General features: G+C 40.9%; 1 protein-coding gene across 3 annotated transcripts; it reads left to right on the top strand.

The window, feature by feature from the left end:
- Positions 1–1,582: 1,582 nt before the first annotated feature.
- On the top strand, positions 1,583–11,698 carry LOC118393250 (prosaposin). 3 transcript variants are annotated; one of them, XM_035785748.2, is made up of 11 exons: positions 1,583–1,751; positions 3,352–3,413; positions 3,838–3,912; positions 4,283–4,408; positions 4,562–4,702; positions 4,853–4,927; positions 5,010–5,193; positions 5,417–5,559; positions 5,784–5,864; positions 6,604–6,714; positions 10,991–11,698. In XM_035785748.2, exons 1-11 carry the CDS (start codon positions 1,700–1,702, stop codon positions 11,024–11,026), a joined length of 1,086 nt encoding a protein of 361 aa, XP_035641641.1. In that variant the 5' UTR covers positions 1,583–1,699; the 3' UTR covers positions 11,027–11,698. The 3 variants fall into 3 exon arrangements, with proteins under 3 accessions (XP_035641641.1, XP_035641640.1, XP_052317487.1); XM_035785747.2 differs by having other exon boundaries at positions 4,847–4,927; XM_052461527.1 differs by lacking the exon at positions 6,604–6,714 and having other exon boundaries at positions 4,847–4,927.
- Positions 11,699–11,708: the final 10 nt, after the last annotated feature.

The following is an 11,708-nucleotide window of genomic DNA, read 5'->3' as shown; positions in this document are numbered from 1 at the left end:
TTGCAAATAAATTAATTAAAAATCCTACAATGTGATTTTCTGGGATTTTTTTTCTCATTTTGTCTGTCATAGTTGAAGTGAACCTATGATGAAAATTACAGGCCTCTCTCATCTTTTTAAGTGGGAGAACTTGCACAATTGGTGGCTGACTAAATACTTTTTTGCCCCACTGTATAGCTAACAAAACTGCATATCTGAGTTAACCTTGTATTTATATATTTCACCTTTATTTAACCAGGTAGGCAAGTTGAGAACAAGTTCTCATTTACAATTGCGACCTGGCCAAGATAAAGCAAAGCCGTTCGACAGATACAACGACACAGATTTACACATGGAGTAAAACAAACATACAGTCAATAATACAGTATAAACAAGTCTATATACAATGTGAGCAAATGAGGTGAGAAGGGAGGTAAAGGCAAAAAAGGCCATGGTGGCAAAGTAAATACAATATAGCAAGTAAAACACTGGAATGGTAGTATCCTTAATTACCATTTATTTTAAGTTGTTCACTGTCTCTGCACACTCACAGGGCCCTACACACTCACACACACACTCACTCCATAATATGCTCACTTACACATAATATCCACATACATTTATACTGACTCTACACACATGAACACCCACTCACATACAAGCTACTGCTACTCTGTTTATCATATATCCTGTTGCCTAGTCAACTTATCCCTATACATATCTACCGCCAGTATTCCTGTACATTGTAAATATGGTATTGTAACTGACCCTGTACAGTATGCTTATTTGCTTCCTTATTGTGTTCTTCATGTTTCTTGGGTGTTTTTTTAGTATTACATTGTTATTGATTATTGCATTGTTGGGTTTTGAGTTTGCAGAAAGAAATTTCACTGTGGTTGTGCATGTGACATAAAAACTTGAAACTATAGCTTCCAAAATATTTTTTACAACGGTGAGGGGAGTGCCAAGATGTAGGAAAGGTTGCTTCAACACAGCGCCCCCTATTAGTCATTTTGTGTATATATAAATTATTGGTTGTACCCCATGAGAACCCAAAATATAGGCCAATAGAAACTCTCGTTTGCGTTGCAAAACGTTCTCCGTTTGGAGTAAATTGTTTTGAAACGTTTTTCAACCGAACAAGGTAGTGGATACACTCCTGGTAAGGAAAATTTGACACAGCAAGCCATAACATGTGACTCTTGTTTTTCGACTCTGCCTAAACCATAAAGAATGATAGAAGACTCTTCGTTGTATCGTTCATATTATGGCGTCCGTAGTTATGGAATGTTAACTCACAAGCATAATTAATTGGCTATGGATGGAATTATGTGATCCTTTTTTAACCCATAGGGCAGGTTTTCCCATACTCGGTTTTGCACTACACAGCTCATTCAAATAGTCAGCTAATCATGCATCTTTGATCATTTGAATCGGCTGTGTAGTGTCAGAGCAAAAAGCAAAACGTGCACCAAGTTTGGGAAACGCTGTAATAGGAAGTCCCACCCAGTTGACAATTTCAAAATTATGAAAGTCCTCAATGGCGCTGCCTATGCTGACATAGGCTTTGGGGCACTAAGAGTCCTCTATCTAACTCTATGGCCCAAACGCATTATTCCGTCTCTAATCTGTGCTTCCGTACTCATAGCCATCGGAAAGATCATACTACGGTCACTTTTATATAGGACCGACTGTAAATCATTCTCTGTCCTCCCTTACGATGGCGTTTTTACAATCGATTGTCTTGATCTTCATGGCATCTTTTTGTATTGGTAAGTAGCTACTTGACTAGCTTATCTATATTATTCTATGTTTACAGTCTTTTTGGCAAACCCTTGTCTAACGAGTCGCTGTCACTATATATTAACAATTGCAAAATTAGGCCTGGATTCTTCACAAATTAATCAGTTAAAACTGCGCTATGAAGCAGTCGTGCTTTTTTAATCAATTAGTAAATTCATAGATCATGGAAAATATTTAGCTTCATTCCCACTAGGCACATACTGGAGGAATCAACTCAACAACATTACGTTGAACCAACGTGGATAGACGTTCGATTGACGTCTATGCCCAGTGGGTTTTTCTTTGCGAAACGTAGATTACATTAGGCCTGTTCAATATTTGTGACATGACACGGTCTGGTTCTTGCCAGATTAGTATACCAGTCTGTTTATGCAACTCCCATTTGTGTAGACCGAGATATAGGTAAATATGAAAAAGGTATTCTGGTGTCACACCTTTCCTCCCCCATCTTTCAGTTCCCGTTTACTGTGCAAATATAGAATACTATATTCTCTGCAACTATTGCAGAAATACGTTAGGCCGTTTTAAATTTGGGACATGATGCGGTCTGGTTCTTAACAGAATGGAATATATTTATTGAGCTGAAATAAAAAATCGCTGAGGAGTATTTACGTCTGTAATAAAGCCCTTTTGTTGGTAAAAACTCATTCTGATTGGCTAGGCCTGGCTGCCAAGTGGGTAGGACTATGCCCTCCAAGGTCCACCCATAGCTGCACCCCTGCCCAGTCATGTGAAATCGATAGATTAGGGCCTAATGAAGTTTATTTCAATTGACTGATTTACATACGCTTTGAAATGGTTGCATGTTGTGTCTATATTTTTATTCAGTATATAAAGCTCCACTCCACACTTAATTCTTAATGTCTACTGCTTGCAAAATCATATTTTTTCATATATAAATATAATGTTTATTTGCATGACAGTAATTGTCCTGACTTTTAAGAATCCCTGAATCGCTTTGCTTTTCTGATTGGCAAGTTTCAATATTAAATTATTTTAGATCTACAGGAGTGCAAGTTTCACCATTGCACGGACCGTGGCGATACTTTGGCACAATTATTACAATATGGCAAATCTTAGTCAATTGCATTCTATCCATGCTTGCTTTTGCAGGCTACCCGAGACAAGGAGATAGGTGGGAGGGCATACAGGCTGTTGACAATTTATTAATGCGCAATTTGCTTAAATGTGTAATGGAAACATTTCAACCACAACATTTTTATTCAACACTAGGTTTTTGCAGATTTGTTTATTGTTATATGTGTGACATCATTACGTCCATCTGTTTAAAAAAATAAAAAAAAACGATATGTAAATGGAACGCACCCAAGCAGGGAATTGTCGCATTTATTTTCTATGCAAACTTTCTAATTGGCGAAGAAAGAAAAAATCTCTGGACAAGTTAATGGAAACATAGCTGTTGGCAAGAGAGCACAAACAAGACTGGCACCCAGGCTTGTGCCTTGTTCCAATATCTGAATAGAAATGATGTCTTGTACTAAAGTCTGCATCTGACCTAGTTAACAACTTTTATTTATACTAACAAACTAAACTGTGGGATCTTCACAGGTGAGACCATGGTCATCGGTGAGCCTACCAGGCCCAAGTTGGGCATCACACAGCTGTCCTCAGTAAGATATAAATGACTGTATGTGTGAAACCAACAGATCTAACATGTCTCTTCCAGGACCAGGTTTGATGGAAACTACACCGGTTAACAGTTAACAATTGTATAACTTCTCTATTCTAGGGAATATAGCCCAGTACTTGGTTCATAAAGCATTCATCACATCTATAGAAAACTCCATATCTTGGCCACATATTTCTAGTAACACCAAGCCTGTTTCACCAAGCCTGTACTTTCATACACTAGAAACAAGTTATTTTTCAACTTCAGAAAGACAGTTGTTGTGGTGTGCATTTTTTCATCAGAGATTCCATACCTGAACTGTAGAGCATGTGGTTGTTAGGTTAGAGATGTAGGGGGTTATGACTGAAAATGTTAATTGATAGTTACTTGCTGACCTCTCACCTCTGACCTTCCCTATCTACCAGACAACTGACATCTGCTCAGACTGCAGCCAGATCATTGAGCTTTTCACAGACATGATCTCCAACTCTGACACCCAGGTGAGTACCCATTCTGCTGAAGTATGTCTTCTCTCATGTTATAGTTGTAGCCAGAGTTGCAGATAACACCCTGACCAGAAAGTGGTACTTCAAGTAAATCTGTAAAAAGCCTTATGTCTCCCCCCCATCTTTCAGTTCCCGTTTACTGTTCCCATCTCCCCCCCCCATCTTTCAGTTCCCGTTTATTATGCAAATATAGAATACCATATCTTGCAACAACTCCCGTACAGTACAGTCAACAGTTGAACTCTGCGCTTGAAACAAAGTCTACTAGAAGGATGTCAAATTGACATGTCATTGTGCATCTCACCCCATAACAAAGTGAGCCACTAATAGTGTACCTATATATGTACCTATTTTAATTGTTTAGGAGCTGATCCACAACACCCTGGATGCCCTGTGTCTGCGCCTCCCCATAGTTGAGGCTCAAAGCCACTGTATGTCCCAGGTGCATATGTACCTGCCCCAAGCCCTCCAGTACCTCACTGGCATACTGGTGAGTGCCTGACAACTGCAAACATGCAGAGAAAGGAAAGTCTGGTTTACAACGTAACCATCCAAAAATGTTCCTACATTGTATCATGGGCAATACTGTTGTTATTCGATAACATAAGGACTTATCAATTGTGTTTCTCCTTCATATCTGTAGAAGCCAGGTGAGACGTGTATGGTCCTGGGCCTGTGTGCTGTCCGCTCAGAGAGAAAAGCGCCTGAACCGCTTCCTCCCACTTTCAATGACATCGATCTTTCGAATGCTGTACTTGACTCCGGCACCAGCCCAGAGCTGAGTGTGAGCGCTGAACTTTTGTACAGTCTAGGAACGGAAGTCTCTTCGCTTCTTTGCTTGTTTATCAATGTGTTTTTCTAGTTCTGCATGGTTTGTCATTTTTCTGTTTGCACTGAATGCTCTCTCACCAGCTGATCTCCTCTCCAGGTGCAGGTCAGCCCACAGTGTACCTTCTGTGTTTATCTTATGAAGAAACTGGAGAGCATGTTGCCTACAGAGAAGACTGAGGTAACTCTCTCAATAAGTCTATATATTTCTCACAAGTGTCCACACTCACTAACACGCAGACGGACACCCTTGACCCTTGCAGGATGCCATAGTGAAGCTAATGGGTGAGGTGTGTGGCCTCCTGCCTGCAAGCTACAAAGACCAGTGTGAGGACTTTATCAACAAGTATGGAAAGGAGATTGTTGACTTCCTGCTGTCGTCAGCCGCCCCTCACTCCATCTGTGCCCTGCTGCACCTGTGTCTGTTCCAGGAGACCCCCAGCATGGGTGAGTGGGGTGATTTGGTCAGACCAGAGCTCTCGTTTCAATCATAAGGTCAAATGTTTGTGGTCTCATACTGATATGACTATGTGGGCTACACATTTCCTTTCTACTCTCTCCTCTTCTACCCTCATCGTTCATGCTCTCCTTGATCTGAAGATTATCTCTGTCTCCCTTGGCACTGCTCTTCCACATTGTAGCCCTCTGTAACCCTGACCTCCCTCTCCAGAGATGCCCCTCCCCTCTGACTGTGATTCCTGCCGTACGCTGGCGGTTCTGAGCCGGCTCCACCTGGGTCTCAACGCCACTGAACCTCAGACCTCCTCTTTCCTCCAGTCTGTCTGCCTGCAGCACCCCAATGCCATCCCCAAGGTCTGCCCAGCCCCTATGCTCTACATCCACCCCTTAGCCCCTACATGTTTATTTAGAAGCCCCACAGAGGTTACGGCAGTTTCATCTGGCGTAGAAGGAGAATAGGCCTAAATATAGTGCTCTATGCTGTAGTCGCCGTAAGATACAACAATAACAAAAAGCTTTCAGTTGTGTTTAAAGCATTGACGTCAGTTTCATTGTGCCTGTCTTTGTGTTCTGTCCAGTGTGACATGTTCACCAAACTCTACGGTCCCAGACTACAGAAGGTTCTGGGAAGCCAAATGGATGCTCCGGATACATGTGAGGTAATTAAACCATTCCCATCCAGCCGTAGGAGAGGGTCCTCCTCTGACTCTACAGTGTCTATAATCCCCAGACCACTTCTTCTAATTACTAACCATGACCACTGTCCCATTTGACAAGTGGTTTAATTGTGTGTAAGATGACTGAGTCTTGTCTTAGTTAGTATGGACTCCAGAGTGGTGCAGTGGTTTAAGGCACTGCATCTCAGTGCTTGAGGCTTCACTACAGACACCCTGGTTCGATTCCAGGCTGTATCACAACCGGCCGTGATTGGGAGTCCCATATGCGTCGTACGGGTTTGGCCGGTGTAGGCCGTCATTGTAAATAAGAATTTGATCTTAACTGACTTTCATAGTTAAATTAAATAAATGTAAAAACGTATATCAGCTGACTATACAAAACTTTGTACTGAGTGTACAAAACATTAGGAACACCTGCTCGTTCCATGACAGACTGAACCAGGTGAATGGGATGATCCTTTATTGATGTCACTTTTTAAGTCTACTTCAATCAGTCTAGATGAAGGGGAGGAGACTGGTTAAAGAGGGATTTTTAAGCCTTGATACATGGATTGTGTGCCATTCAAAAGGTGAAAAATATTTAAGTGCCTTTGAACAGGGTTATGTGTTTTTCACTGTGGAGCGCATGCCCTCAACATATTGAGACTGTTCTGAGGGCAAAAGGGTGTGCAACTCCATATTAATGTTTTATACACTCAGTGTATATCTCTTTGTCCTCCAGAGAGCTGATATGTGTGTTGCTGTGAAAGAGCAGCATCTTCTGGGGAAGAACCAGTGTACCTGGGGACCCAGTTACATCTGCAGGGACTTGAAAACTGCTCAGGGGTGTGGTGTAAGTAAACTAGATCTGCCATGGGCCCGGTTTCCTGATGGCGATAGAACGAGTGTTTTTAGCGATGCATTTTTCCTACAACGATCGTAGATGTAACATGCGTTTCCCAAAACCATGCAGGGAGAGCGGTCGCTAAGTGCGTCGTTGGAGCATGTGTCAATACTGGGAGTGCTTCTCTCGGATCAGGTTTCTCTTTTCAAATCTTTAACATTCAAATTATTTCACAATACTGACAGATCAGCTCCTAGAGAGATATTACCACCTACGGCTGTGAATATTGAGGTGGCTATTTCTAATGCTTACCCAATCAAAATGCACTAAATAACCGATTTGGCACATTATTGGGCGCTTGCTAGGCTACACATCATGAAATATTGAGATGACTTAGACAGTAGCCTACAAGTAGCAAAATAACTCAGCCTACATTTCATGTTAAATCAGTTATTTCAATATGTTATACTGTACGTTGCTTGTTTGCAGCAACTGCAAAGACATTGGCAACTTTGTATTTGTAGTCAACTTTATTCAACTTAGTTTTTTTATTGGCGGTCAGAGAGACGGATAAACCACGTGATTCCATGTTTAGCGAAGATCTTCTGTGTATAAAAGCATCTAACGACAACAGCTGGTACCCTTACAGCTCATTGAAATAATGCTTAATTCCTCCTGAAAAGTGATTAAATTAAAGCTATTTTATCATGTATACTTGCATGCCTTGGTATGTCATAGAATAAAGCAAAGAAGCTGTGAAAAGAGATGAATTATTGCTTATTCTACAAAGATATTCAAAAATAGCCTGGACACATTTGTTGGTACACCATAGAAAATATAAATAATTGGATTTAGGGATATTTCAGACAAATTTGTTTCTTTAATTAGTATCACACGTCTCCAATCTTGTAATCAGTCATTCGGCCTATTTAAATGGATAAAAGTAATCCCTGAGCTGTTTGGTATCATTGTGTGCACCACACTGAACATGGACCAGAGTAAAGTAGTCACTGAGCTGTTTGGTATCATTGTGTGCACCACACTGAACATGGACCAGAGTAAAGTAGTCACTGTGCTGTTTGGTATCATTGTGTGCACCCCACTGAACATGGACCAGAGTAAAGTAGTCACTGTGCTGTTTGGTATCATTGTGTGCACCACACTGTACATGGACCAGAGTAAAGTAGTCACTGTGCTGTTTGGTATCATTGTGTGCACCACACTGAACATGGACCAGAGTAAAGTAGTCACTGAGCTGTTTGGTATCATTGTGTGCACCACACTGAACATGGACCAGAGTAAAGTAGTCCCTGAGCTGTTTGGTATCATTTTGTGCACCACACTGAACATGGACCAGAGTAAAGTAGTCACTGTGCTGTTTGGTATCATTGTGTGCACCACACTGAACATGGACCAGAGTAAAGTAGTCACTGTGCTGTTTGGTATCATTGTGTGCACCACACTGAACATGGACCAGAGTAAAGTAGTCCCTGAGCTGTTTGGTATCATTGTGTGCACCACACTGAACATGGACCAGAGTAAAGTAGTCACTGTGCTGTTTGGTATCATTGTGTGCACCACACTGAACATGGACCAGAGTAAAGTAGTCCCTGAGCTGTTTGGTATCATTGTGTGCACCACACTGAACATGGACCAGAGTAAAGTAGTCACTGAGCTGTTTGGTATCATTGTGTGCACCACACTGAACATGGACCAGAGTAAAGTAGTCACTGTGCTGTTTGGTATCATTGTGTGCACCCCACTGAACATGGACCAGAGTAAAGTAGTCACTGTGCTGTTTGGTATCATTGTGGTCACCCCACTGAACATGGACCAGAGTAAAGTAGTCACTGTGCTGTTTGGTATCATTGTGTGCACCACACTGAACATGGACCAGAGTAAAGTAGTCACTATGCTGTTTGGTATCATTGTGTTGCACCACACTGAACATGGACCAGAGTAAAGTAGTCACTGTGCTGTTTGATATCATTGTGTTGCACCACACTGAACATGGACCAGAGTAAAGTAGTCACTGTGCTGTTTGGTATCATTGTGTGCACCACACTGAACATGGACCAGAGTAAAGTAGTCACTGTGCTGTTTGGTATCATTGTGTTCACCACACTGAACATGGACCAGAGTAAAGTAGTCACTGTGCTGTTTGGTATCATTGTGGTCACCCCACTGAACATGGACCAGAGTAAAGTAGTCACTGTGCTGTTTGGTATCATTGTGGTCACCCCACTGAACATGGACCAGAGTAAAGTAGTCACTGTGCTGTTTGGTATCATTGTGGTCACCCCACTGAACATGGACCAGAGTAAAGTAGTCACTGTGCTGTTTGGTATCATTGTGGTCACCCCACTGAACATGGACCAGAGTAAAGTAGTCACTGTGCTGTTTGGTATCATTGTGGTCACCCCACTGAACATGGACCAGAGTAAAGTAGTCATTGTGCTGTTTGGTATCATTGTGGTCACCACACTGAACACTGACCAGAGAAAGCAAAGGAGAGATTTGTCTGAGGAGATGAGAAATAGACAAGCATGGTAAAGGTAAAGGCTACAAGACCAACTCCAAGCAGCTTGATGTTCCTGTGACAACAGTTGCAAATATTATTAAGGTGATTAAGGTCCATGGAACTGTAGCCAACCTCCCTGGGCGTGGCCGCAAGAGGAAAATGGACTCCAGATTGAACAGAAGGAGAGTGCGAAAAGTAGAAAAAGAACCAAGGATAACTGCCAAAGAGATACAAGCTGAACTCCAAGGTGAGGGTACGTCAGTTTCTGATCACACCATCCGTCGCTTTTTGAGCGAAAGTGGCCTCCATGGAAGAAAACCCCAGGACTCCACTTTTGAAAGAAAAAGATAAAGCTAGACTGAAATTTGTAAAAATGCATATTGGCAAGCCACAATCCTTCTGGGAGAATGCCCTTTGCACAGATGAGTCAAAGCTGAAGCCTTTTGGCAAGTCACATCAGCTCTTTGTTCACAGATGAAAAACATGAAGCTTTCAAAGAAAAGAACACCATACTGACAATGAAACATGGAGGTTCACCCAACTACCTCATTCCCCAAATTATTTATTTTTGCTATTTTGCACCCCAGTATCTCTACTTGCACATCATCATCTGCACATCTATCACTCCAGTGTTAATGCTGAATTGTAATTATTTTGCCACTATGGGCTATTTATTGCTTTATACCTCCCTAATCTTACTACATTTGCACACACTGTATATAGATGTTTCTATTATGTTATTGGCTGTATGCTTGTTTATCCCATGTGTAACTCTTGTGTTGTTGCTTTATCTTGGCCAGGTTGCAGTTGTAAATGATAACTTGTTCTCAACTGGCCTACCTGGTGAAATAAAAAAGGCTTGGTTATGTTTTGGGGCTACTTTGCTGCACCTGGCACAGGGTGCCTTGAATCTGTGCAGGGCACAATGAAATCAAGACTATCAAGGCATTCTGGAGTAAAACGTACTGCCCAGTGTCAGAAAGCTCTGTCTCAGTCGCAGGTCATGGGTGCTCCAACAGAAAATGACCCTAAACACACAGCTAAAAGCACCCAAGAATGGGTAACAACAAAAGATTGGACTATTCTGAAGTGGCCTTTTATGAGTCCTGATCTGAATCCTATCGAACATCTATGGAAAGAGCTGAAACTTGCCGTCTGGAGAAGGCAACTATCAAACCTGAGACAGCTGGAGCAGTTTGTTCAGGAAGAGTGGGCCAAACTACCTGTTAACAGGTGCAGTTGTCTCATTGCAGTGATTGCCTCAAGGTTGTGCAACAAAATATGAAGTTATGGGTCCCATAATTTCTCTATGCCATTTGTTTTATTTACAATAAGTGGAATAAAAAAATCATAAGCAAAGTCTGATTTATATTAAATATGGAACAAACAATGGTGGATGCCAATTACTTTGGTCAGTTTCAAGTTATTACAGAGAAAATTGTGCATTTGTCTTTTGTGGAGGGATGCCGTAGCTGTTCTACGAGTGGTCTGAGGCAGGCTACGACTTCCTTAAATTTGATTAATTGCAACATTAACAATGGTTTTGGGAAACAGCTTGGCGATTTAACTATGCTCATACAAAGGTTCTAACGAACTTAAGACGTTTTTGGGAAACTGGGCCATGGTCTTATCTAATACAACAACCTAAGCTATAAGTAAATAAAAATATAGGACATGTCTGCCGTGGTGTATTGTCTGAAAAACAACCCGACCAATGCTTTGCTGCCTTATTTCTGATGTGGTTTTATTTTCATACAACTCCAGATGGTAGAGTTCTGCCAGAAGTTGATGTGGAACTAGAGCTGAGAACCACTCCCAGAGTTCTCCCTCCATGGATGAAGCTGATGATTTAACTGCCAAATATATGTTTTAGTATTGCACTTGTTACTGATTGCACTATTGCCTTTAATGACTTTTCTTTGCCACAGTTTAAATGAAATATTTTGTCAACTTAATTTTACAGGTCATCTGATATTGCACTGAGCAATTTAAGTCAAATGTCTGGATATTTAATTTCTTGATTTTCACTTCTGGTAGACTGTTGTAGCACTGAGATGATTTGATGTCAGGTTTGATTTGCACTGGGTGGGCTGTTATGAGTACAGTAAGTAATTTAGTCAAGCAATGTAAATAATTGACTTTAAATAATATTGGACCTTTTTAAGCACATATCCACAAGTATAACAATTTACATTTGAAATGTGACTTTTCAGTTGTAGGTAATAGTATCTTCATATAAAATCAGTCATAATCAGGAAGAACATAGTAAATGAAAGTGGCAAAGTGTCTTGAAGAAATTAGTGAACATGTACCTCCTGTTAAGAAATCCTTTCAATCAGTAATGTGAACAATTTAATTAATTTTAATTGATTTAATGTACAATTGTTAGATTTCATTTTTGTGATCCAACTAAATGTACATGAGTATTTATCCTATAATGCTTACAATAAGAACATCCTTTTGCAACCCTCACTATTTGGTA

Source organism: Oncorhynchus keta, chromosome 14 (genome assembly GCF_023373465.1).
Source record: "Oncorhynchus keta strain PuntledgeMale-10-30-2019 chromosome 14, Oket_V2, whole genome shotgun sequence".
Classification (NCBI taxonomy): Eukaryota; Metazoa; Chordata; class Actinopteri; order Salmoniformes; family Salmonidae; genus Oncorhynchus; species Oncorhynchus keta.
Note: the sequence above shows the minus strand (reverse complement) of the source record. Positions and strands in the feature narration are given on the sequence as shown.